A 27170-nucleotide genomic window follows, 5' to 3' on the forward strand; every position below is an offset into this window, starting at 1 on the left:
ATGCTTTTTATTAGAGAGCAGAATCTGCATTCATTTCCGATGGTTATTTGCAGAGCAGAGTGCAGGATACGACCCGTCTTGGTGCATGACTCAAGAGGCTGCATCATCCTAAACCAGTGTATTTCAGGAAATACTTATTCATATGTTCCCTTTTCGATTTCATTTCATTTTCCTCCAGAGTATTTATTGTAGCCCAGGGTACAGGATCCAGCCCATCTCAGTGCATCGCAAGGACTATTCAGGTTGGCAGGTCATACTTTCCCATGTGTGAAGAGGCGGCCCCTTAAAACTCAGCAGTCCAGTCGCTGTAGTTCTAAAAGCATTTCAAAGATCTCGGAGCTGATGGGAGTTTCGCTTGGAATTGTTTTGAGCACTTGAAAATAATTTGCGTTCACGTGACCTTTGCTTTTGAGAAACAAAATAAAAATAGCCTTAAAGAGAAAAACAAGGGAATATCGTTGCAGGTTCCACCGAGATTTGAACTCGGATCGCTGGATTCAGAGTCCAGAGTGCTAACCATTACACCATGGAACCGCCCTGACAAAGTATTGCGGAAGCTCCCACTAAAACCTTGCAGTTCTTCTGCGCTGACTTCCAGCGCCTCCTCGGCGCTCCCAAGCGACTCCTTTTGCTCTTGCAAGCCTGGATCGGATGTTCCCCTCCAGCTTCTGTTTCTCCGGCTTGGAGCAGCAATAGGTTCGGGGAACGACTGCGTTTGCACGTGCGCACTTAGGGGTCTGGCAAAGCCTGACATGGGAAAGCAGGACGATGGCGCTAAAGGACCCGTACGCGTCGGCACTGCACGTGCATTTGGGGTGGGGCGAGGGCGGGCGGGTGTTGAGGGCTTAGACCTGAGCCCAAAGTTTCGCCCCGAAGCCTATTTGTAGCTTTTACTGCGACGGGCGCAAGAGTGCCCGTGAGCACATACAGAGTGCATTTCATTTGACAACTAACTGTTCTGCACATGCTCCGTGTCTCTCTCACACACCAAGGCGGCAGCTCAGAAGAGATGGAGGGCAGGCAGGGGACTATTTTTTAAGTGAACTTGCCTATCTGCAATGAAGGTGCCAGAGAGATGTGGGTGGAAGGTTCCAAGAAATATGGTTGTTGGTGTTGTTTATTGAATTTATATACCGCCCTAAACCTGGAATGTCTCTGCCTCTTGAATGTCTGAGCAACAAGCTTCTGGTTATATTATGTGTGAATACCTGACTGCACTACCAAGGACGCTTGACACGCATTCAGTCAGGAGGAGGCATGCAGACGTGCAGGCGGAGCTGCATTCCTCAGAAGGTAGGATCGGAAGCGCTCTCTGTTCGCGCGCTTCAGTCCAAGAAGAAAGGAGGCATTGAGCGAATGGCACTGTGCACATGTCTCTAGGCATCCTCTTCTTTTAATACTGTACTCCATCAACCTTGGGTCGTTAGATGCTGTTGGACTAAAACTCTCATTATACCTAGCCAGCATGGTCAGTAGTCAGGGATGATAGGAGTTGTAGCTCAAGAACATCTGGGGGCTGAGAAAGGCTCCCCTTCCCACATCCTAGGCGTGAGTTGAAATCGAAGTCAAAGCACTGTGGCAGGCAGAGGAGGAAAACTACACGGAGAAGCAGAAAAGGGAGATGGAGGGAGAAACACTCTGCACATGCTCAGATGCAAGCTTTTCCCGATGGGGCTCGACACACCACCACTCTTCCCAGAGGCCTTTGCGGTCCAGCCTGGACTACAACTCCCAGCAGCCCCAGCCCCAGCTTGTCGCGTTCGCTGTAGTGCAAAATTTCTAGGGGGTCCAGACGGGCGAAGGCTGATCTACGGACCGCTTCGCTCTGCCCTCCACAAGAATAGAGCTGAAAATGTAAAGAGCTGCTGCGCTCAGGTATCTATTCCGGTTTCCATTCGGTCGCCGTCATATGCGGGGAAAGAATACAGAGACGGAAAGCGTCTAAAGTGGTGGCGGGAGCTGAAGGCTACAGATAATTTCCGGTACAGAAGCGAAAGCCCGCATTCTCTCTGGACTTCGTGTGGCGTCGCTCTAGGAATCTGGAAACTCTGCGATGCAAGCCTAAAACAGGCTTTGCCTCAGAAAACAAGCACGAGTTTAAAACCGGAAGTGTATTTAGAAACCCGCCAGTCTCCGATTTCCCCCCCCCGAAACATAATTAGCGCTCCGTTCATTTTTCAAGTCGTTGTCCCGGTCCCTCCGTTGGTTCTTTGAGTGTCCGGAAATGTCGTCATACATGTCTGCGGAGCGGTTCCGTCCGCGGAGAATGGCCTCCCTCCCATGCGAGCCGGAAGCCGGAAGCCGGTGCCCCCGGAAGCTGTATCTGGTCGGCGAACGAGCGAGCAGGAAGGAAGGAAGGGCCGGCTAGTGGGCGGAACCGGAGTGCGGCTGATCCTGAGGAAGCAGCAGCAGCAGTAGCAGTAGGAGGCGCAGGGAGGGGCTCTCTGGCTGTCGCTTCCTTGTTAGCTGAGAAGCCGGAGGAGGCCTGCCGCCGTCATTATGGGGGGCTCCCGCGACGACGAGTATGACTATCTCTTCAAAGGTGGGCCTGCATCCCTTGTCTCCCGCCGCGCCTCTTCTCTCCGCTCCCTGGGGGCTTCAGACACCCCACCCCCCGGTTCCCGATCAGGATTCCTTGGATGGTTTCCGGCCCTCCTGGAGAGGAGGCCGATAGAAAATTAAGGAGCACCGCTAACATTCCCAGGGGCCTCCTCTATGAATGAAATGCAGTTGGGTGAAACCTCTCCCTCGCCCCAGCCCTTTGAGTGGTGTGTAATGCTAGTCCTACTCAAGGGTAGACCCATTAATGAACGCTATTTGCATCAGCCCATTAATTGCAGTGGGCCTACTCCGAGTCTAATGTGGTTGGATACAGTCCACAGCCGTGGCTCCCCTTCCCTTAGTCCTTCTCAATAAAGTACTGTATCTCAGGCCTTGTTGGCACACCAGAAAGCCTACCCACCCTTTGCTGGGCGCTGGACAGGTGTTTTTTTTAATCGTTTAATGATTTTCATACTTAATGCTTGTTTCACCAGACTAGTGGACTGGCTTTGTATTGGGACTTTGCGGTGGAGTGTTGTGAAACGTCTGTTGTGTTTTGTTGGCTGAATTGTGTTTGGGCTTTGAAATCTGGGATGTTTGTAAAGTGGGGTGAAGACAGTCTTGACGCTTTGGTTAAAAGCTACCAGATTCTTTTTGCTACACACAGTGTAACTGCTAGGATTTCTTCAGTTTGCATTATTATATCCCAAGACCAGGCTGAAATCTCCACTTGGCCATGAAGCTTGCTGGGTGACCTTGACCCAGTTATGATTTCTCAGTCTAACCTACCACAGAGGGCTGTTGTGAGAGTAAAAGGAGAGGATTTGGAGAAGGACCATGTGTGCTACTTTGACCTCCTTGGGAGTGGGATATAAAATAAGAATGTAGATTTAAGAAATCCTAACTGTCACAATATAATTAATCTGTGTGATCCTGAATTTGCAGTCTTCCTTAAGATTATTCCAAGTGCCTTTCAACACCAGCAGTTGCTTAATGAGACTGACATGCTGTGTTGCCTAGTGAGGGTAGCAACAACATAGAGGGTGGGTAGGAGAGGTTGGACATTTTGCAGGGCACAGTGTATGATTGACTAAAACAGCCTTCCTCAACCTTGTGCTCTTCAGAGGTTTGTGCTACAAAACATGCAGAACATGCAAAACATGTGCTTGGCATGCAGAACCTCCCTGGTTCAACCCCTAGCATCTTCAGGTAGGGCTGGGCAAGACTCCCTGCCTGAAACACTGGAGAGCCACTGGCAGTCATTGTAGACAGTACAGAGCTAGGTGCACCAGTGATGGGTTCCGACTTATCCAATAAAGACCAGTGCTATAATAGGCTCTTCATATTGTGTATGCCTGTGTTGACTTCTTTCCTCCCCTCTCTCTTTGCATACCCCAGAACACACCCACCCACTATAAAAAGAGGACAGTGCAGTTGGAAAACCTTAAAAAATAAAAATGGGAAAGGCATAACTTGGGGCTGCTATATCAAATTCCCCCAGGAAGTGAAAAGGTGACACAAAGCAAAAAGGGAACTACTGGTAGTGGCAATATCTGTTGGCTACTGTAGAATCTGGCCCTTTTATTGTTGTGAAGCCAAGTAACTTTGAACAGATTGTTTTCCCTGCATTCCTTTTTTATTATATTCCCTGCCTTAACTTCCCTCTATTGTTTTGTAATGATACGGTAGTCCTATTTCCTATCCCTTTCTTGATACTTTTCTCATAGAAACCAATGGCCAGGCCCTTTTGGTGCCTCCCCTGGAGTTTACCTTTGCATGTCTGGCCTCCCAAGTTCTGTTAAGGATTTGTCATCCTTCTTGCTGTGTGTGTTCAGCATTTCTGCCCTACTTGGCTGCTGCATTCGCTGAGGAAAGAGCTCTTCAGGGGTGAGGCTGGACTTTGATCAGCACTTCGCTCTTCGGTGGGGGTGGCCTCCAGTCACTGTGGTGATGAATAATGCTAGTTAGTAACTTTGTGGGCTTTTTACTTAATACAATACAGTACAGGGAGAGCCGCTTCCCTTTCAGAAAGAATGTCTACTGTCTCGAGATGAACTTTCCCTTTGATAACTTGGTTTACTCTGTGTGTTTTGCATATGATTTGTGTGAAATCTTCATAAAAGTATCACCCTGATCCACTGCTTTGTGGTCTTGGTGTGGTTTTCCTCTGGAATTTTGCTTTCCCTCCCTCCCCCTTTTTACTTTGAGATAAAGGAAGTGACTGGGGAAGGCACAGAACTCCACAACCAGAGAGCAAGTGATTTAATGTTGAAACCTCAACTTCCAGCTTGCGGGGGCAGGGGTGGCAAATGGAGAGGGTTAACTGGTGAATGTTGTAAGTGTGGGATTTTAAAAAATGTATTATAGATTGAGCTTGTTTTTTTTTAATGCAGTGCATTTTCCCGTAGGGATAAGCCAGGCAAAATAACAGCCAACTGTTTCAATGTGGAATGTTTATCTGTCTTTCTGGGGTGGTGGTGCTGGTGCTGTGGGTTGTCTGGTTCTTATCACACAAAAGAATGTAAGTCCTGGCATGCTTTAGCTGGGCTGAGCAAGGGTGATGGTGGTTAATTGCCTAGAATCTGCTGAATGTGAAGAGTTAAGGGACTTATTAACAGGTTTTTCAACAGAGATTAGTTAGCAGCAGCAGCATGAACTAGCCTTGTTGCTGTGTGAAACTCCTGATCAGGGCATAAACAGGACTGGCTGTTCCTTGCTGCTTGCAACTGTACCCTCCTTGAGTGGCTCCTTCTAGGCAACAGGGAACTTGCATCCCTCCACTGACCTCACTTCCGGTCTTGCTGTTACTACATAACGATTACCAGCCCATTTGGCCATTACTCCTCCTCCAGGATGTGCAGGCATTCTTCCCAGCGGTTCCCTCCCCCCCCCTGATAGTGAGCAAGATGTGTTGGGAAATAACATGCTTGGCTGCACAGATAACAGGGCAGAGAGGGAATGTTGCAGAGGTTATAAATCTGGGTTTTAGAGACAAAGGGTGCATGACTGGGAACACACATTGAACCGTTTCCTTGCTTTTTGGGGCCAGCCTTCCGAACGTTCCGGCCTGTAAATGCTTAGGTGTGCCGGGTTTTCATTGTGAACAACAGTTTCTGCTGAGGCAGCAGCTAGACATGTCACATACTTGACCATGTGTACCTTCTCCTGACATCTTCAGACAGCATCTGCAAAAATCTGCAACAATCTGGTTAATTTCAACATCTACAACAATCTGGTTAATTTCATCCCAACAGTAGCTTCTATAGCCCTCTTCCACATCTGAGTTTCACTCCTGTCCTTATGATGTTAGCAGGGCGCAGCCTGTGTTGCAAACATGGTTTAACTTTCATAGAATCATAGAGTTGGAAGAGACCACAAGGGCCATCCAGTCCAACCCCCTGCCAAGCAGGAAACACCGTCAAAGCATTCCTGACAGATGGCTGTCAAGCCTCCTCTTAAAGACTTCCAAAGAAGGAGACTCCACCACACTCCTTGACAGCAAATTCCACTGTTGAACAGCTCTTATTGTCAGGAAGTTCTTCCTAATGTTTAGGTGGAATCTTCTTTCTTGTAGCTTGAATCCATTGCTCCTGGTCCGCTTCTCTGAACTTTTTTCCAAGGTATTCTGGGAATTGTAGTTATGTGAGGGGGTGATGAGAAATCTCTTCCATAGCACCCTGAGAGAGCCAGTAAATTGCTCTCACAGTGTAGTATAGTGGTTAGAGTGCTGGACTGGGGCCCAGGAGAACACTCAGCCATCAAGCTTACAGGGTGACCCTGGACCAGTCATGGTGCCTCTCAGCCTAACCTGCCACATAGGGTTGTTGTCAGGATATAACTGGGGGGGGAGGAGAACCATGTATTCCACCTTGAGCTCCTTTGAGGAAAGGTGGAACAGTAATGTAAGCAAATAAATAAATGAATGGCACTTCCCCCTGTTATACTGTTCTACCAATTTGGTTCTGAACCATGGTTCTGGGTTTGATCTTTAAAGCCCTAATTGGCCTTGGTTAGCTATAGGATGACCTTTGTTCTGTGGCACCTTAAAGACTAACATATTTGATGTGGTGTAAGCTTTTGTGGACTAGAGCTCACTTCTTCAATACATGGAAGTGCTATCCTGTGGTAGGTAGGTAGGTACGGGTGTGTGTGTGTCCACACCTCTGTGACAGGCTTGTGTACACGCGCACACACACATACACACACAGAGAGAGAGAGAGAGAGATGGTTGGAGGGAGGGGATTGTAAATAGTGAGGTCAGAGGAGGGAAATGAAAGAAAGTATGGAAAATGATCTCAGCGTCCTTATCTCTCTGTGCGTGACTTGTGGTCATTGAAGTCCAAGAATTCTCTTCTGCATTCTGGAGATGATGCTCTTCTGCTCTCTAACGGGGCCTTAGGAAAGGCCGTAGTACAGACCCCACTCTGGCAATATGCACATGAACAAACTGTTTGAGAATAGCTTTGCTGTTGCAGGTGCTCCTTTCCCCATCTTGTTTTAATCCCTTTAAGCAAGAATAGAAGCCAAGCCCCAGAAGTTTAAGTTGCAATAACTACTGATGTGGGTCTACACTGGCAGCTGAGCCTGGCCATCTTCCCCACCATTCATCAGTTCACCTTTGACCCTCCAGATGTTGCTGAACTGTATCTTCCCCAATGCCCATTGGCCATGATCTCTAGGGTGTATAGAAGCTGTAGTTCAGCACATCTGGAGGGACAAAGGTTCCCCACCCTCGGTTTACACCGAGTATTTAAAATCTGATTGGTTACAGCTCCTCCGTTATGTCCCTACTTTCATACTGATTCAGGGTTGCTCCAGTTTCCACCCTTTCCCTTCTGGGTCTTTGTATAGCCCTGGCCTATTCAGAATGGCCGACATCAGCCATCCTGATGTTTTGTGCTACAACTCCCAGGAGCTCCAGCCAGCATGGCTTTGCCAATCAGAGAGTTGTGTCCTGCAGATGTTTTGGAGTTGGTGAAAGTCTGAGTTGAAGAGGAGAGGTGCTGCACACATTGGGGCTGATGTAGCTGCTTGTATTTGCAGAGCTTTGAGCCACCTGACTGCGCTGAGATGAGGTAATTCAGTTTGTCTCTTCCCTGCTTGACCTTGGGTGTTGCTGAGACCAGCTGATTACCAGTGTACCCTGGACTCTTTGCTCTCCCCAGCTTTATTGCTAACAAATAAAAACCACAAGGACTGGGCAATCTGGTTAGTCGGGCTTTCAGGCCTTCCGCGTGAGTTGTGCACCTAGAAATGCTGTAAACCTTCTCATATGCTTTTTAAAGAGAGCCACTCTCCTTTGGGGAAGCTGCTTTCCTTTCCTTTTATGAACAGGAGCTTTCACATGTGGCTTGTCTTATCAGTGTCCTTGGATAAGTTCTAGCCATACCATTGGTTTAGGTTTTTAGTTTTTCCTTGCTGGCATCTTTGCATTCCAAAGCCTTCTGTAGAGTCCTCCCTCTCTTTACCAGTGAGAGGATGCCCAACCAAATCTCTGCCCTTCCTGTCCCTTGGCTGCTGCAAGGGGGCTAATTTCCCACCCCTGGAAGCAAACAGCACCCTGGAAATTCCTGCCACCTGCTCGAGGAAGTTAAATCATGTTAAACTTAACAGTGAAACTCAAGTTGGAAGCAAGGGCACTCTTGCACGCTTCCCTTTGCTCCATGAGACCAAAGAAAAGACATAACATGTTTTCTTAAAATACTCAGACAGCTCTTCTCTAACATTTCATAATGTTAACAAACACAGAAAAGGGAAAAAAGTGTATCAGACTGCTCTTCTGAATTTGCACCCACTTAAGATTTCTCAGCTTGGCCTGCAGAATTGTGATGTTATGGCCTAGGTTTGGGTTAAGGGCCATCCAGCTTTCACTAACATCCTCCCTCCCTCAGTGTCCACTTTGTAGGAGCAATAAAGGGTTGAAAACTGCCTGCCCAAACAGAATGCCACCCACCAGCTTGTTAAGGGTGGTACTGTTTAGTGGTTAGGGTGCTTCGTGCTTGACTAGGAGCAGGGAGATTGCGGTTCAGATCTCCACTCAGCCATGAAATGCACTTGTTGACCTTGGCAGGGCAGGAGACACATAAATATTGAACCAGTGGCTATGTATGGTGGATTGGTCAGTATTTTAACCCCCTCTCCATGCACATACTTTCATGGTCCCAGGCACAGGAAGCAGAAACGGGAGGTTTGCAGGTCCCTCTGGAGTAGTTGGCAAGTTGCTAAGATGTGGCCATGAGAAAGATTAGGCATCCCCAAACTTCGGCCCTCCAGATGTTTTCTCATCATCCCTGACCACTGGCCCTGTTAGCTAGGGATCATGGGAGTTGTAGGCCAAAACATCTGGAGGGCCGCAGTTTGGGGATGCCTGAGAAAGACTTTAGGGATTTTTCTGCGCAAAAAAGGAAGCATCCAAATGCCAGGTTCTCTCCTAGACTTCAGTTTCTCTTTTGCCTGACTTTGGTTGGCTAACAACACCTTGTGATAGGATTTAATTTCTGGTGTGTGAGTCAGAGAGTGCTAGCTCTGATGGGCTTACTCCAAATTAACAGAAACCCCTAAAGCTGAACCTTCCCAAAATGGTGCCTTCCAGATGTTTTAGACTACAACTTCTCATCAGCCCCAGCCAGCTGTAGTTCAAACAAAACATCAGGAGGGTACCAGGTTGGGGAAGGTTTGATGCCTTTGAGTCTGGCACCAAACTCCTGATGGGCATGAATAGTTAACAAGCCTCTTCCTGTTGTTTGTGTGTAGTTTTGGCTCCTGCTTTGCTGAATCAGCTGAAAGGGGAGAGACGACAAAAAGGGCTGGTTGTTTTTGTCTGCACAGTGAGCTTTGTGCAATAATTAATTAAGTTGAAATCCCATATGTGATTGTTTTATCATAATTTCAGAGTGGAGGAAAGGATTGAGAAGCAAATATGCCAGTCTTGGAAGGATGAAGCCATTAGTTGCTGCAGAATAAATACATGGGTCATGTTAGTTTTCTGGATCAAGCTGCCCCCACCCCCTTCTTAAGTGATGCAGATGGAGAGTCTTTGGTTTGACCTATAAAATAATGAGACTCTGCTTTGGATCCTTTTCTGGCATGCATAGGCCAAAATGAGCATTCAGATGGTAACCATGTAAACATAGGTGTATATTTTCAGATAAAATGGGATGTGAGAGGGAGCCAAAAGAATTTGAAGATTCATATCCTGGCTTGCAATGGTATGGTTCTCAAGGTCGCTGTTTAACAGTTTGTGGTAATATAAAAACTGGCTGGCATGTACACACACACAGAGTCCCCTTTTTCTTTGGCTGCTGGCAAAGATCAGAGCATAGGAAGATGGGAAGCTGCCTTTTTCCAAGACCATCTAGCTCAGTATTGTCTACACACTGACTGTCAGTAGCTCTCCAGAATTTCAGTCACGGCGTCTCTCCCAGCCCTACCTGGAGATGCTGCAACCTTCTGCAAGCAGGGCAGGTGTCACTGAACTTCTCTTCAGTTCTGCAACCCCAGTTGCAGAGTATCTGGAGCTCCGGCAGGGAGAAAACAAGTGAGCTCTCTGCAGTTGCGGCTTGGGTGGAGCCAGATCTAACAGTTAGTTTTATTGAGTAACAAGAACTTTAGTATTGCAATGTTGACAGCAGCTAAAATGTCTCATTTCTGAAAGAAAGTGAACATTCTAGCTTTATGCAGTTAGGGATATTGTGGCTGTCAAAATCAACAAGATATATATAGACCTGAGAAGGCAGCATGGTGGATGAGCAAAAACCAATAGAGGTGAAAGGGGGCTTCAAAGTTTAGGGAAGCTTTTAATGTTTAATAGAGTATTGTATTTAAATGTTCTGTTGGAAGCTGCCCAGATAGGCGGGGTATAAATAATAAATTATTATTATTATCCAGACTAACCTTCTGCTGATGTAGGAGACTCACTATGTAGAGATGAGCAATGTTTGATTAATTAGGAATGATACATTTCAGGATCACATTTAGCCCCCTCTGCTTTCTTTGGTCATTTAGGTCAAGAGCCTGTATTTTGATTGTGTATGTGTGTAGCTTAAAAATGTAATTTCCCTCTGGTAACAACCCTGCCCCCTCACCTGGTTTCCTTAAATGTTTACCTGGGCAGTTTCTCTACATAGAGGGCCAGGTGACGTTCAGCGTGTCAGAGCAGAGAGTGTGTTGGGTTCCTCTCTGACTCTCCTCCTTTTCTTCCCTTCCTAGTTGTTCTCATTGGAGACTCTGGAGTCGGCAAGAGCAACCTCCTCTCCCGCTTCACTCGCAACGAGTTCAACCTGGAAAGCAAAAGCACCATTGGCGTGGAGTTTGCCACACGGAGCATCCAAGTGGACGGCAAGACAATAAAGGCTCAGATCTGGGACACGGCAGGGCAGGAGCGATACAGGGCGATCACGTCGGCGTAAGTGGACCAGCGCTAGAGCCTTCCCAGGGATTGTGGGGGAGTTTAAGGGAACAGGACGCAGGAGCACTGCAAGTGTGTGTGTGTCTTCTATGTGATGGTCCTTGCAGACATCGTGTTTGCAGCAAAAAAAGACTGCTTTTCAGATTGAACAGCATTCAAGAATCCCATTACGTTCTTTAAGTTGCTAGTCTTCAATGTTCATAGAATTGTAGCGTTGGAAGGACTCAAATGCCCAGCTAGTCCAACCCCCTGCAATACAAGAATCATGTGACCCACCAGTTGAAAATCAATAGCCTTCTAGCCTGGCAGGCCAGATTTATATCTGCCTCCACCTGGCAGGCAGAGCCACCATCCACCTGTCAAATCATCTGACTTTACGATGACATCAGGTGACCTTTTCTGTCTGCTGTTTTGCGCAGCACTTTTAGCAATGCTTCTGAGGATCCAAAAAACCAGCCCCTCTGAAAGTGCTGCCCCAAACTGCCCTATGAGGGTCCTTTTAGCCAAGTCCCTCCCTTATCTGCCCTGTACTTCATGTATCTGCCCTGGCTTCATGTGTGATGGAAGCAGGTGAGCATGGCTTGGCCAAAATGGGGAGAGACTTGGCAGGCCTGATTAGGCCCGAGTAGGCCCATGGGCTGGAGGTTCTCCATCCCTGTTGTAGGATAACTGAGTCCAAAACTGAGTCCAAACTGAGGATAACAGAGTCCAAAACTGGCTCCAAAATCAGGCCAGCTAGGGATGTGTTTTTCCAGCAGCTGCTGTTGGAAGAGCTTTAACCACTTTTTTTTTTTTTTAGGTCAACTTTGTAGTGATGATGCATATAATCACATTTACTTCTAAATGACTGTAACAGGGCAACTTATAAAACCAAGTCACGACAGGATGAGAAACTGGAAATAACTTGGGGTTATCGGAAGGCTAAATTATTGCATTGGGCAAGAGGCTGGGCCAGCCCCTCCCGCCCTGGTGTCCTCCAGATGTTTTGGACACCAACTCCCGTCCTAGTCAATTTCACCATAGTCAGTGTATTTATCTGCTGCATTTTCCACAGATATGCTTGTTCTCAGAGCAGTTCATGTACGAAGCAGTGTAAATTCAGCACAAGCAACTTCCCACTTGGGTGAAGACAGCGATGTATCACCAGCCAAACATTGTGCTTTGGCGATATACTGCGATGTTGAAACAAGCTGCATTGGCCACTGGCGGAGGAATGGGAGTGCGGAGGGAGCGGACCGCCCCGGGCACCACTATTCCAGTAGGGTGCCATCGCGGCTGCTCCCCCGGGCGCGCGCCTCTGGGATGCGCGCCACCCCCCCCCCCGGGGGCACCAGCCACGCGCCTGCCTGCTCTCTCGCCGATGCAGCTTCTTTCTTCCTCTGTGACATATGAGGGCAGACCGGTGGCGCTGGTAGCAGAGGGACTCAGGAGTGTGGCAGTTTCACCTGCGATATGCTGCCAAGTGAAACCAACATTGCGGTCCACTCCTCATACCGGTCCTGGGTGATAGATTGATACATTGCCCAGGCCTACACCTGACACACACGCAAAAGACTGCACTGAAAGGGGGAGGGGCGGGGGCAGAACGAGGTGGGGCAGAACAGTGGAATCCCCGCTCACCCATGTCCCGGTGTCACGTGCAGCAGTCCAAAATGGAACCCTCGTGCAAGTGATACACATTGAAAGTATCATATAATGCAACAGTAACACCAACGATGATAACGCAACACTAATATGCACCAACATTTAAGGGCAAATAATCCTCACCAATTGGTAAAATTAAAATATCCCAACGGCTTCACATCATAAAGCAGTCCCGGCCAGCCTGACATCTGGTCAAGGATGATGGGAGTTGCTAGCCCAGAACATGTGGAAGCCCCCAGGTTAGGGGAGGGTTGGGGTGGTCCTGGGGCTAACACACAAGCAGTCTGTACGAAGCGGAGCCAATTTTTAAAATGTATGCATTGTGTCACAGTGGCCGGAGTGGACTACTTCAGAGTAACGACGCTACGCAGCTCTGCATTTTATTCTTTTATTGGTGCTGCGTATTTACAGTGCTCAAGTCATTGCTATTTACACGGAGCGATGTTGTCAGTCTGTTTCAGAACCTCCTAATGGCTTTTGGCGCGTCTTTCTCCAACACAAAAGCTTTGGCAGACCCATCCTCTTGCCCCTCCTCTTCCTGCGTAATTCTGGAGTTGGAGGGATGGGTCTTCCCCCCTTGCTTGCCCCTTCCTGTCCCACCTGGGACCCTGGCTCCTCTACCTTGCCTGAGCCTCGGACACGACTTCCTGCTTCCCCACTGGAATCGGAACTCTCCCTGCTTTCCCCTTTGCTCGGGGACGGGCTTGAACTCAGGAGGGGAGGGACTTCGCGATATCCCCTGTCCCTCACATCCACCCCCCTCCCAAGCTCTCCTTCACCCCTCCCCAGGCCCCCCCCATGTGTCGGTGACGACTGGAAGCCTAAGAACTCAGTGCTCTCCGAGCCCGTTGGTGTGAATACCTCCCCCCAGTCCTGCGAGCCCCCCCCTTCCGCCTGGGCGGACGGGAATCCCAAAAAGTCCGTGGCGTCAGAGCTGGTGGGGGTAAAAACGTTCTGCCAATCTGCTCCTTCCTCTGACTGGGTGGATCTCGGTGACACCCATACCTCATCCTCTGGTTCCTCAAACTCCGCTTCCCAGCGCCATGGTGAGCTGCTCTCCCGTGCCTCCTCCTCCTCCCCCTCCCTTTCCATGTGCCAGGGCTTGGGTCTGTGGGGAAAGAGGGCGTGAAATTCTTCCACCAAGAATTCCTCCTGTATCTGAGTGGCTGGGACCCATTCATTCTGGGACGGTGGAGCATCCTCCCATGCCATGAGGTACTCCAGTCCCCCCACCCCCCACCTTGAATCCAGGATGGCCGTGGCCTCATTGAGTTGCTCCCTGCCTTCCCTCTCCCCCCCTCCCTCGGGGGTTTGTTCGCTGTCTCGGAGCCTGCTGCTTTCCCTGTACGGCGACAGCAGCGATCTATGAAACACTGGATGCACCCTCATGTCCTCTGGCAGTGCCAGCCTGTATGCCACCGGGTTTACCTGTTGCGTGACCGTGAAGGGGCCCAGCCTTTTGGGTGCCAGCTTTTTGCACCTCCCTCTGGTGGGAAGGCCCTCCGAGGACAACCACACCTTGTCCCCCACCCTGATGACCTCCCCTTGTCGCCTGTGGCGATCTGCCCCCTTTTTGTACGCTTCCTTGGCCCTCTCCAAGTGTTCTCTGAGCTGCTGGTGCACCGTCTCCAGTTCCTCTGCCCAATCCTCAGCCTGTGGGCCCTCCTCCTCCTCCTCCTCCCTCTCCCTCTCTGGGAAAGATCTGAGGTCGCGCCCGTAATTGGCCTTAAAGGGCGACACCCCTGTGGAGACGTGCACTGCATTGTTGTAGGCAAATTCTGCTAGTGGCAAGCGATCCACCCAGTCCGTTTGCCGCTGGCTGACGTAGCATCTCAGGTACTGCTGCAGAATGGCGTTGACCCTCTCCGCTTGTCCGTTGGTCTGCGGGTGTCTAGCCGTCGACAAGCTGACCTCCACCTGCAGGAGGTTCATGAGCCGCCGCCAGAACCTGGAAACAAATTGGCGGCCACGATCCGAAATAACCCTTAAAGGTAATCCATGCAGTCTGAAAATGTGATCAACAAACAGTTTGGCTGTCTCTTCTGCCGAGACTGCCCTGGCACACGGTATAAAGTGACACATTTTGGACATAAGGTCCACCACCACCAACACTGCAGTCTTACCCCTGGACGAAGGCAGATCTGTGATGAAGTCCATGGACACCACTTCCCACGGCCTGTGTGGTGTGGCTAAGGGCTCCAGCAACCCTGGTGGCGCTGCTCTGACCACCTTCGCCCGCTGGCAGGTGGTACAGCCCCTTACATAGTCTCGAACATCTTCCCGCACCCCTGGCCACCAGAAGTGTCTCATGACTAGGTGAGCGGTTTTGTCCCTTCCAAAATGCCCCGCTGTAGGGTTGTCGTGCATCTGCTTGAGGACCGTACGTCGAAGCTGGGTGGTGGGTAGGTACAGCGCACCCTTGTAGAAAAGCAGCCCTCTGCGTTCTGCAAAGTCTTTTGCCTGCTCCCTCCCCCCTCTCAGTTCTCTGAAGATGCGGTTGGCAAATTCATCCGCTGCCGTCAGTGCTGTGAGTTCTGCCTCGCTCACCACAGCTGCTCCGCAGGACCATGCCGACGGGGGGAAAATGTGCCTTGGGGCTGGTGGCGCCTCCTCCTCCATGTACTCTGGCTTGCGGGAGAGGGCATCCGCCCTGACATTCTGCTCCCCCGGGATGTAGTGGATGGAGAAGTTGAAGTTCGAGAAGAACTCTGCCCACCGTATCTGCCGCTGGTTGAGCACCCTGGCAGTTCTCCAGAACTCCAGGTTCTTGTGGTCTGTGCACACCTGGATGGGGTGCTTCGCGCCCACCAGGAAGTGTCGCCAGTGCTGGAACGCAGCGTAGATCGCAAGAAGTTCCCTATCAAACACTGTGTAGTTGCGTTCAGGCTGTGTCAGCTTCCTGGAGAAGAAGGCACAGGGTCTCCACTCCCTGTTGGCGTCCAGTTGCAACAAAATTGCGCCCACAGCTTTTTCAGAAGCATCAGTCTCAATGCGTAGGGGCGCGTCCTGCACCACATGGAACAGGTTTTGGTCTGAGGCGAACACTCTCTTGAGGCTTTCGAACGCTGCTTGCGCCTCTGGTGTCCACTTGAACTTCTGCTTGCCTCTCAGGCAGTCCGTGATGGGAGCCGTAACGCGAGAGAAGTTCTTGATGAACTTCCTGTAGAAGTTAGCGAAGCCTAGTAGGCGTTGGGCATCTTTGCGCGTCCTGGGGCTGTGCCAGTCCAGGATGGCCTGCACCTTGTCCTTGTCCATCGCCAGCCCCTTGTCTGACAGCTTGTAGCCCAGGAAGTCCACCTCTTTGGTGTGAAACTTGCACTTCTCCAGCTTCACATACAGGTGGTTCTCCTTCAGGCGTTGCAACACCTCTCTGACATCTTTCACATGCTGCACTGGGTCATTCGAGTAGATAAGGATGTCATCTAGGAAGACCAAGCATTTCCTGAAGAGGAGGGACCCCAGGACGTGGTGCATGAAGGCCTGGAAGCATGCTGAGCCCCCTTGCAAACCGAAGGGCATCACCAGATATTCAAAAGAGCCCAGAGGCGTGAACATCGTGGTTTTCCATTCATCTCCTTCCCGGATCCTGATCAAGTTGTACGCCCCCCTTAGGTCCAGCTTGGTGAAAATCTTGCCCCTGCGTGCCGCTGTCAGGAGATCATCCACTCTGGGCATGGGGAAAGCCACGGGCTCTGTCACCGAATTCAGCCGTCTAAAGTCCACCACAAGACGGCGCTGTTGCGTGTCTTTCTTGTCCACCCAGAAGACCGGGCTGCCCCCTGCTGCCTTGCTTTCCCTTATGAACCCCCGCTTGAGGTTCTTGTCGATGAAAGCGCGCAGATCCTCCAGCTCCTGGTCTGACATGGCGTACAGCTTGGCTGGGGGTATCGTCGCCCCTGGCACCAGGTTGATCTGGCAGTCAAAAGGCCTGTGCGGGGGTAGGTGGTCGGACTCCGCTTCGCTGAAGACCTCCTGCAGGTCCCAGTACTGCTTGGGTATTGCCTCACCCCCTTTGATATGCATGGTGGCCACCGTGGCTATCGGAGGCCCCTCCCCTGGTTGGTGCTGCATGCAATGTTCCAGACAAAAGTCTGACCCAAACGTGATGCACCTCTGGTGCCAACTGATGGAGGGGTCGTGGCGCGCCAGCCAGCTCATGCCCAAGACGATGGGGGGGTCTGAGATGGTGGTGACGTTGAACGCCAGTGTCTCTGAGTGCCTTCCCACCGTCATTCTCATGGGGGGGGTTTGATGTGTGATGGCCCCGCCCAGCAGCTCCCTGCCGTCAATGGTTGCTACGTGCAGAGGAAAATCCAACTGCAAAAGCTGGATTTGGTGCTCTTCTGCAAAGCTTCTCGAGAAGAAGTTGGCGGACGCCCCACTGTCAATTAAGGCGAGGACCGTCAGGGGATAGCCATTTGGGAGCGTTAGCGTCACTTCTAGAACCACTCCTGCTCTGGGAGGGGTGGGCTGGCTCTGCACCTCTCTGTGCGGGTGGGCGGGCTGGGGCTGTTGTCTGCTGACTGTGCCTGGCTGCTGCCCCTTGTCTCCTGCAGCCAGGCTTTCCCGTTTCCCTGCTGTGGTGCTGCGTCAGTGGGGGAGGGCACCACCGTTCCCGCCTTTCCTTGCCACTCCCTGCGATGTGGGCAGTCTCTGACGAGATGCTGGGGTGAGTTGCAGAGAAAGCAATTCCCGCCCCTTCCCTCCTTGCGCCTTGGCGCCGCTGGGGTTTGAAAAGCCCGCGCGCGCGCGCTATCAATCTGCATGGGCTCCTGGTCCTGGCTGGCTCCAGGCGTGGCCTGAAAGGGTTGTTGAGGGAGTGGCTTCTCCTGCGACCGTGGGAACCAAGCCCGCTTTGCGCGCGTCGCTTGCTTGTCGTTCCACCGGGATTCCTGCCTCACCCCCACCGCCAGAGCTGCTTTGCTCAGCTGATCCATAGTACTGAGCTTTGGACCTCTCGAGAGTTCATCCTTCACCTCCTCGCTCAAACCCAAGTAAAACGCAGCTTGCATGGGAGGCGAATCCAAAACCCACCCCAGTCTGTGCACCAGCATGGTGAATTTCGCCCAATATGCGCGAACTGTCATATTTCCTTGGCGTAAATTATGCAGTTCCTCCTTAGTCTGGTCCAAATGACTATCGGACGAATACATCGTCCTCAAACCTTCTAGAAATTGTTGGACATTTTTCATGCAAGGATTCTTGGTTGCGATTAATGGTCTTAGCCACTCCCTGGCTGCTCCGGTGAGATGTTCCACAATAAACGCTACTCTGTGCTCATCATCGGGGAACTCATTCTGGTGCAGCTCAAGAGCATACACGATCTCAGTCTCAAAGCCCTGAAACTCCTTCGGGTCTCCATTGAACTTGCTTACAAGGGTCCCTGCTCTCCTTCCTGGCAGCACTTGGACTTGGGGAGCCCCTCCCGCCTTGTTTTTCTCTGCATCCAGCTTGTTTTGGAGGTCTACCGCCACCGCCCTTAAATGCTGCTCTTTTTCCTGGAGCTCTCTCACCTGTTCCGCAAGTTGTAGCCGGTCGTCCTGGACCTTCTTAGTCTCCTCTTTAGCTGCCTTCAATTCTCCCTGCGCCTGCAGCGACAGCTGTTGCAGTTCTAGCTGGGCTTGCTCAGCGATCTGCCGCCACTTCTCCGCCTCGGACACGCTCATCCCGGCAACTCCGAAGTAGCCCAAAAATGATTAGGAGGTTGCTGTCACAGTGGCCGGAGTGGACTACTTCAGAGTAACGACGCTACGCAGCTCTGCATTTTATTCTTTTATTGGTGCTGCGTATTTACAGTGCTCAAGTCATTGCTATTTACACGGAGCGATGTTGTCAGTCTGTTTCAGAACCTCCTAATGGCTTTTGGCGCGTCTTTCTCCAACACAAAAGCTTTGGCAGACCCATCCTCTTGCCCCTCCTCTTCCTGCGTAATTCTGGAGTTGGAGGGATGGGTCTTCCCCCCTTGCTTGCCCCTTCCTGTCCCACCTGGGACCCTGGCTCCTCTACCTTGCCTGAGCCTCGGACACGACTTCCTGCTTCCCCACTGGAATCGGAACTCTCCCTGCTTTCCCCTTTGCTCGGGGACGGGCTTGAACTCAGGAGGGGAGGGACTTCGCGATATCCCCTGTCCCTCACACATTGATTTATATCCCATCTTTCCTCCAAGGAGCTCAGGGTGGCCTGCATCCTCACATCAACCCTGCGAGGTTGGGTAAACTGAGAGTGAGTGACTGGTCCAGGTCACCCTGTGAGCTTCCTGGCTGAGTAAGGATTTGAACCCTGGTTTCCCAGGTCCTAGGGCCCAGCCCTCTTAACCACCACAGCACACTGGCTCTCTGGAGAGTGTCGTGATGCCCCACTGGGCAGCCTGGTGAGGTTTGGGCTTTCATTCCCCTGCCCCCCTTCTGTACTTGCTGGCTGCCTGCCATGGGCTCACGTGGGTTGTGCGCTTCTGCCTGCAGCTATTACCGAGGCGCCGTGGGGGCCTTGCTGGTTTATGACATCGCCAAGCACCTCACCTATGAAAACGTGGAGCGGTGGCTGAAGGAGCTGCGAGACCATGCCGACAGCAACATTGTCATCATGCTGGTGGGCAACAAGAGCGACTTGCGCCACCTGAGGGCTGTTCCAACAGATGAGGCCCGAGCCTTTGCAGGTGAGTGGGTCGGGGGGGGGGGGCAGCGTGTTGCCGCTGGAAGACTTCTTTGTTTTGTTTCGTTCAGTTTCTGTTTTTCTTGCAAAACCTCTTAGAGCAGCTGCCAAAAATTTAAAGCTAACAATAAATGAAAAGCAATACAGTGGTACCTCCGGTTGCAGACGGGATCTGTTCCAGAGGTCCAATCGGATCCCAAGGTTCCGCAACCTGAGGACCGCTTCTGCGAATGCGCGTGTGGCGAAACCCGGTAAAATACGTCCAGGTTTGCTGCGCGCACATCCTGAGGTTTACATAACCAGAGGGTTACGTAAATGGAGGTACAGCTGTACTAAAGCAGCAGCAGAGCCAGTTTGAAAATTTGTAAAATTTCCCAAGTTTTTTAAAATGTAGAAACGGAGCTTGTCACCTGGAGCCCAAGAGGCACTAGCCTCTGCACTAGACAAGCCTCCTTGGGGAGGGCATTCCAGAGTCGGGTGCCACAACTGAAAAGGCCCTGTCCTGCATCATGGCCACCTCTCTGCTGGAAGGACTCAAACAGGTGACTCAAGAGGCACATCTCTGTAACTGAGTGATGGGAAGCAGTTATTGAGGTTCCAGAGATTTTGTTGCTTTTTCCACCTGCCGCTTGCTAATTGTTGGGTCATCAGCTCCTCGGCATCAGTGTGGGAAGAGGAAGATGATGCAGTCTCCTTGGTATGTCTATAGGGAGGCTGGATGGCTCTTTCATTTATTTCCTGCCTTTCCCCTCATCATTGAATCCAAGGTTATCTGGCCAGGTTGAGACCTGCAAGGAGGTGTCCTTATGCAACTTTCAGCCATACCCTAGGAACTTATTTCCATGCGTATCTTTTACAGAATAATCTCCATTTTGGCAGGATACTGTTTATCTTAAATGTATTTATTGCATTTATATCCCACCTTTTTTCCCCAAGAAGCTCTAGATGGCATACATAGTTTCCCTCCTCCTCCTTAATTTGTGGGTTCTTGACATCAGTTTTCCTTTGATAGATGCCATCTGTGGGTTTTTGTGTGTTTGTGTGTAACTTGTAGGACTGTGAGGCAGGGGCAGCGAGCAGTCTAAGCAGTGTCTTGGCCTCTTCTTTAATTAAACGAGAGTGCCCCCTCTTCTCTCCCTTCACCCTCACTCCCCCAAGGCTAGGAGCAATTAACAATGTGGAGGCATGTGCTATGACCTCAAGACAGTGACTTGGTTCATAAATCTGGTTGGCTTTCAGGATAAGTTCATTTCACTCTGGAAGGTGGCTTTGAGTCCTCTGCACTAATCATGATTAAAAATGCTTGATTTATGCCACATGCAGTTCAGAGAGGAATTTTGTAGGAGGAGGGGAAAGTTGGCAGCTGGTTTTCATGGCCTCAGTCCCAGTGAAACAGCTCCCCTCCTCTTCCCCGGGAGTCATTAAATATCTTGCAGCTAAGGTGCAATTTTCTGATGGTTGCAAGACTTCCTCCTCTTTGGTCATGTGACACTTTGCTAATCACTTAAGGAAGCGAGAGAGGCTCTACAGAGAAACCTTGAACCTGAGCCAGCTTTATTCTTTCTTCTCTGAGGAGTGTTTGAAAGCCCTCTCAGCCATGTGATGGAAGAAGCTTTTTAAAATACGCACAAAATTCATGGGGTTCAATACTATTTTATACAGCACCCACTGTAAACCCACTAAACAGAGGCTGACCCTGTCCTCTAGCATATGACAAAAAAATCTGTGCTGTGTGAGAGGGAGACAGCCAAACATTTCATTCTGCTGTTTCCAAGGAGTTAAGATTATTGTGACAGGATGGGAAAAGACTTAACAGGCAAAACGGGTTCACAACGCGTCTTCCATCATGCATTACTTAGTACCCTATTTGTGTATTTTGTTTCGTATATGTTTCTTGAGTACAATATAGTTCTCATGGTCTGGTTGGGAACAGAGGAATGATGGGAGGAACCAGCTTGGGAACCACCAAAGGAAGAAGGTTCAGAGCCCGGGGAGTGGTGCTGGGACAGGGAGAAGACTCTGAAGAGGAGGTGTTGGAAGGTGAAGGGGTAGCAGGGCTTAGTGAATTGGGAGAGCCTATGGCAGAGAGAAGTCAAGAATCAGAGGAGCAAGCTGAAGCAGGCGAGTGGGAGGAGTCAGGCTGGCGAAGAAGCCAGGGGGTCTCCCCCTCCTGCTGCAACAGGCTCTCCACTCCCCTGACTCCAGAACTAGGAGAGGTATGAAACAGGAGGAGCAAAAACAAGCTGCACTCTGATTTCTTGCAAGAATCCCTGGAGAGGCGGAGACATAGGCTGCTGTGAGGAGGCAAGGAGTTTTAGTCTCAGCAAACTGATGTCATGACCCACAGGGCTTGAGCTGCTATGCTCATTAGGTGTGAAGCTCATCCAAGTCTGCAAAGATCATGTTTCGCTAATAAAGAGTTAACTCCAGCTTTGAACTATGTGATTTACTGACCAGCTTCTTCTGTGACAATGGTATATTTCCGTTATTTGAGGTTTTTGAGTTTGTGCAAAGTTTTGAAAATGGCAGCTGGTAGGGCAGAAAATATGGGGGAAAGCAAGGCTTGGGGAGCATTTTGGAGGAAGAGGGAGACATAGTGTTAGGGAGGTCACACACAGCACAGCCAAAGAAATGGGTGTGAAGTTGGGCTCCTGGTCTCTGTGGCTGCGATGGGAAGCTGTGAAGCTCTTGAGCTTGAAGCAAGGCAACCTTTTTTTCAGGCCTCTTCACTGGACAGGCAGATCTAATCAACTTCCTGCTCTTTCTCACAGAAAAGAACGGCCTTTCCTTTATTGAGACTTCAGCTTTGGACTCGACGAATGTGGAAGCTGCTTTCCAGACCATTCTGACAGGTGACTTGGCACTGATGTGGGAGAGCTGTGTAGGCCGTGATAACGAAATATGGAGCCTCTAAGCTGGGAATTGGGAAACCTCAGAGTCTTCGATGCTGGAGGCAGAGAGGCTGTACCTCAGGGCTGTTTTCCCCCTCTAGGGAACAGAGGAGGATTTTGGGATCTTCTTCCATGCCTTCATTGATCCTCCCTGTTGGGGCACATAATATGTATGTAGATTAGAGACGCTCTTCCAGGAAAGTCCTACCCCAGGACTGAGTCTTTTCTTTGTGAGATTGGCTATGTACCTACTTGGTGGGAAAGATTGCTGTGGCAACATTTTTTATCATCTTGCATTTTGAAGCAAATCCGTCACTTTCCTCCTAGATCTTACTTTGTTCTGAGCACGCCCCTTCCCCAGCCTGTCAACAGAATTTGCTTTCTGTCCCTTGATAGGCATGTCCGGAAGTGTGCAGGCTGGTCTTGCCCAATCTGCTGCCCTTCAGATGTTTCTGGCTCCAGCTCCAATCAGCCCCGTGGCCCAGTGATCAAGCAGAATGGGACTTGTCATCTCAACAACACCCGGAGGGCACCAGCTTGGGGAAGGCTGGGGTGGGCAACGCCTGCCAAAATAGTGGAAGCCATAAACTGATTTCCAGCAGTTAAGGAGCAGTACTTCTTTGGAACAGAGGAAGCTGCCTTATACTGAGTCTGACCCTTGGTCCAACTAGATCATTGTTGTTGTCTGCACTGACCGGCAGAGGCTCTCTTGGGTTTCAGGCAGGAGGTGTTCCCAGCCCTATCTTGAGGTGCCACGGATTGAACCTGGGACCTTATGCATGCAAAGCAAGTGCTCTACCATTGTTAATAGCTCCTTGCCTGTCCCATAACTAAAACAGCAGGATAAATTATGCAGAGTAAGCAAGCACCTGGAAATAAACATAATTGAAGCTAGTTGCAGAATCCAGTTCGTACACAGCATCGGGGGTTTCCTGGGCACAGAATTTTTTTTAAGCACACGGAGTACATAGCAGCCCTGCTGATAGACCGCTATTGATGTCTTCTTGGGCCCCCTGGCAGTCAACTCTTAACTGGCCACCTTTAGTGTCCTGTCGCTGAGAGGCGGAGGAACAAGGGAGGCTGCTCATCTCTGTTGGCAGCAACATTTTCCTGGCCCCCTCGGTGCTGAGATCACTGCGGAGCCACTTGTTCTCTGTGTGGAACAGCACATCCTCTGCTTCCTGCCATCACTGTAGATTTGCTCAGTTCCTCTGTGTGGAAATGAACAGACATAGGAAGTTGCCTGATATTAGACCCTTGGCCTTTTGAGCCAAGTGGTGTGTCTACATTCATTGCAGTGAAAGTTAACACCAACAGTTATCCTAAGATCTCTTTTCAATGAGAGCAGCCAGGGATTGAAGCTGAAACCTTCCTTCTGCATACAAAGTTCTGCCACTGAACTATGACTCCTCTTCATTTTGCCTAAGGCACTGAATAGCAGTACCAAGTGGGTCTTTCCTCTACAAACTATTCAGCTACCAGCAAAGTATCCTCAGTGGAATGATAGAAAGCAATCCTTCAGCGGATCAAATCCAATTATGTGTCCACTTTAATTGAAAGAAGCTGTGAACAAATACAGCTTATTAGAAATGAGCATTTATTATGATGTTTACAAGTTTATGGTGGGAAGAGACTCCATTGACCAAATTATTTAAATGTGTTTCTAAAGATAGCTATCCAGCCATGTCCTCACACCTGGGTATATCCAGAAAACTACAAAACCTAATAATGAGGCAGGGAAGTATTTCTCTGTCCCCTTATCCTACCCATTGCAGCTAGTGCCAGATTGAACAGAAGCTGCAGTGTACAATTTATTCCCCCTGTCCTCAATGCAGGCATGTTTTGGCAGATAGGCCAGGGAATAAACGATGGGCTAATGACTCCGTTTAATGCATTTTATCCCCTTCAGCTGAAAAGGCTCCCAGAGCAGTTTATGGATCAACAACAATAATAAGAGCAGTCTTCGGCCTCAGGCTTACGATCTTAAAAGACGCAACACAAAACGAAAGAGATGGGGAGGGAAGAGGAAAACGAGCAGACTTGGGCACCTGTCCTTTAGGTTGCAAAGTTCTCATAATGACCAGCTGGGATGGAAGCAGTTGAAGGAGAGGAGGGGTTGAAGTCAGCTGGGTCCCTCCGTGAGTCCAGTGGAGTGGCCCTGCTTTCTCATCTGTTTCCCTGTTCTGCAGCCTCATAGAACGGCTGCTGATAGGTGGCAACTGGGTACCAGTGGCAGCTCGTCTCTCAGCAGAGCCGATGGAGCTGTCCTGCTTCTCTTCTCTCCTTCTGCTGTCCGTTGGTGGCATGGCAAGTGCCAAGTGACTGTTCAGGGAAAGGAGGATCCCCTTTGAGCTGGGGGTCTTGGCACAGCCAACAGAGTGATCCAGTTTCTTCTCACTCCCTGTGGGGCAGCCGAATAGGAGTGTGCCATCCCAGGTGAACGTTGTGGGAGGCAAGCCCAGTGGAGGCAGACTTATTGGAAGTGGATGTGCAAGGTGTGAAGCCTGCAGCCCCTCATCTGTTGCTGGACTCCAGTGCCCATCATTCCCTGATCATTGGCCAAGTTGACTGCAGGGGCTGATGGAAGTCTGGTCATCTCTGGAGGGCTTCAAGTTTCCCCTCACTGCTATAGTACTTGGTTTTAACGATCCTTTTTGTTTTGTTTTTGCTTTTAAAACACACCTTAAAATACATTCCAAATTCTGCAAAAGGGAGAACTCATCACTGCACAAGTTGAATTGGTGGCAAGTTGCATACATTATGCCCAAATTCTGCAAGTGGGAATGTTGGGTTGCTTGCCCACAAAAATGGTTGGGAGTGAGGGGAGGTGGCAGCATGTTGCAATCCAGGACTGCCCAGCTTGCCATAGGAGGGATGGAGGGGCTTCAGCCGTAGGGCAGGTGCCGCCTCTGTAGTGACACCTTTTCTCCTCTTTCAGAAATCTATCGCATCGTGTCTCAGAAGCAAATGTCGGACAGACGCGAAAACGACATGTCACCAAGCAACAATGTGGTCCCTATCCATGTCCCTCCGACCACGGAAAATAAACCAAAGATGCAGTGCTGTCAAAATATATAGCAGGTTCCATTCCTCGAAAGCGGTGTATATTTCCCCAGGTCTGAGATGGAAATAGATTCTTAGTTCACATTGTCCTCTTTTTGGTTCTCTCTCTCTTTCTCTCTCTCCCTCCCTCCCCCCCCCCTTGTCCATGAAACCTTATTTTTATTCTCTTTGAATTTCTCCATGTCTTAACTCTTCCCCTTCCCCTTTATTTCAGTATTACAAATCATCAAGTTTGTTTGCATGTGGCTGCAGCATTATTGGAATGCTATCCCGGCGGGGCAGTTTTTAAAAAATCATGATCTCTTTTCCAAACAGGTTGGCTCATTCAGCAAAGAACTAGATTGCTGCAGCTTAAGTCTTTGCAATTCTGATACTCCTGAGACTCTGACCGAGCCTTTTAAACATCCTTTCAGCCTCAATATTAGATGTTGCATCTCATGGAATGAGCATCTTGTGGCTTATCCTGTGGCTCCCAGCAGTATCCCACACTTAACAGTACGCAGAAACTACTCTAATTTATTGCTAAGAGGAGGGATCCTGGCCCAGGAGGCTGAGTTTTCTCAGTTCTTTATAGTTATATCGGTGGGCGCACGCATTCTGAACAACCTGGTGCCCTCCAGATGTTTTGGGGCTACATCTCCCATGAGCCCCAGCCAAAACTAATGCTGATGGGGGTTGTAGTTCAAAACATCTGGATCACCGGGTTAGGGGAGGCTGATATAATGAATTAGAGTTGTACGTACACAACGTTCCCAGAAGAAACTGCTCACTCATCCTATCTACTGTGTCCCCAAATAGCCAATAGTGCCACTTCATGAAGATGGCTAGTTGGAGCGAGGTACATGTTTATCCAGTCACAGCATTCAAATAATCATCTTTGTGCAAGCAAGTGGAAGATTAGTTGCTTTGCATGTTGGGGAGGGTGGGTGTAGTTTTATATTGAGCCAATGCAGTACCATTTGTCTTAAGGCCCAAAGAGTTGGTGATGGGTGCCTTCTGTAGAAGAAGCAGTAAGCCGTAGCTCAGTAGCCCATCTGCTTTTCTTGCAAGTGCCTATGGCTTGCAGTACTTCATTTCATGCACCCCTGGGCCTCTGGTCCATTTTGCGCCTTGGTCTGTGCAGTGATGCTTGCTGTCATTCTCAAAAAGGCATGGAGAATATTTGCAGGATGGGGACATCATTGCACCTCCTTCACTTTAAGTCCCGAGTCCTTGTGAAAGCGGGGTTTGATTCCAGCAACCACTCAAGGCACAGGATGGGATTAAATCTAGTCTGCAGTTTTGGGAAGAGGCCTCTGTTGCACCTCCCCGTTACTGCCCGGGGATTGTGCTTGGCCCCCCCTCCTCGCCCGTCCTCATTTATTTAAAGAAGCTCAGGCCATGCGCATGAGCCCTGCTGAAGAGATCCAGAAATACATCCCAGAAGATTTGTTCTTGGATTCTTTGCAGTTTTCAAGCAAACCGTGGATGTCCCTACTTCTAAAGCACTGTTCAAACAAACAGTGTTTTTTATATCTACACATACAAGCACGCATGGAATACTGTGGTATTTGGAAAGCCCATTTGCAACCAGAAGAGGAAATGGCTCCAGGAAATAGTTAGGGGGGAGTGGAGAGGAAGGAAAGAGGCTTATCACAAAGATGCCATGGACCCATACGGTGTCCTTTCCTTCCTGCTGCTCCCACCCCCTACGAGGGCACGTACAGAGTGCTGAATCTCTCAGCCAGCCTGTCGGTCTTGCGGTGCTCATGACGTGTGAGGAGCACAGAAGGCATTGCTGTAGTCCCTTCATGTTTGTGTCTTTCTCTCCCCCCCCCTGATCTTTTTGTAAATTTGCTTTGTACTTTATGCACATTCTGTACCTCAAATATTTTTTTATGATTGATTTGAAATTATTCATTATTGGAATTCTAATAAAAGAATCGCAGGGGGACTGTTCAGCTGTTGTTGAGTGGACTTCTTTGGAATTATGC

At 49.8% G+C, this 27170-nt stretch overlaps 1 protein-coding gene and 1 non-coding gene across 2 annotated transcripts; one reads left to right on the top strand and one right to left on the bottom strand.

Moving 5' to 3' along the window:
• Window positions 1–462: 462 nt before the first annotated feature.
• Window positions 463–534, bottom strand: TRNAQ-CUG (transfer RNA glutamine (anticodon CUG)). Its single transcript has one exon. It is a non-coding gene; the product is annotated as a tRNA-Gln (tRNA).
• A 1803-nt stretch (window positions 535–2337) lies between these two features.
• RAB11A (RAB11A, member RAS oncogene family) lies at window positions 2338–27135 on the top strand. The gene is made up of 5 exons (XM_035131063.2): window positions 2338–2542; window positions 10750–10945; window positions 19054–19247; window positions 22015–22095; window positions 25073–27135. Exons 1-5 carry the CDS (start codon window positions 2500–2502, stop codon window positions 25210–25212), a joined length of 654 nt encoding a protein of 217 aa, XP_034986954.1. The 5' UTR covers window positions 2338–2499; the 3' UTR covers window positions 25213–27135.
• The last annotated feature ends 35 nt before the right edge of the window (window positions 27136–27170 follow it).

Source organism: Zootoca vivipara, chromosome 14 (assembly GCF_963506605.1).
Source record: "Zootoca vivipara chromosome 14, rZooViv1.1, whole genome shotgun sequence".
Lineage (NCBI taxonomy): Eukaryota > Metazoa > Chordata > Lepidosauria > Squamata > Lacertidae > Zootoca > Zootoca vivipara.

Excerpts from the sequence above, each read along its gene's own strand:
- RAB11A (XM_035131063.2), top strand. The coding sequence starts at position 2,500 with ATGGGGGGCTCCCGCGACGACGAGTATGACTATCTCTTCAAAG. Across the intron at positions 2,543-10,749 it reads GTATGACTATCTCTTCAAAG|TTGTTCTCATTGGAGACTCT; the intron begins GTGGGCCTGCAT and ends TTCCCTTCCTAG. Across the intron at positions 19,248-22,014 it reads TGAGGCCCGAGCCTTTGCAG|AAAAGAACGGCCTTTCCTTT; the intron begins GTGAGTGGGTCG and ends TCTTTCTCACAG.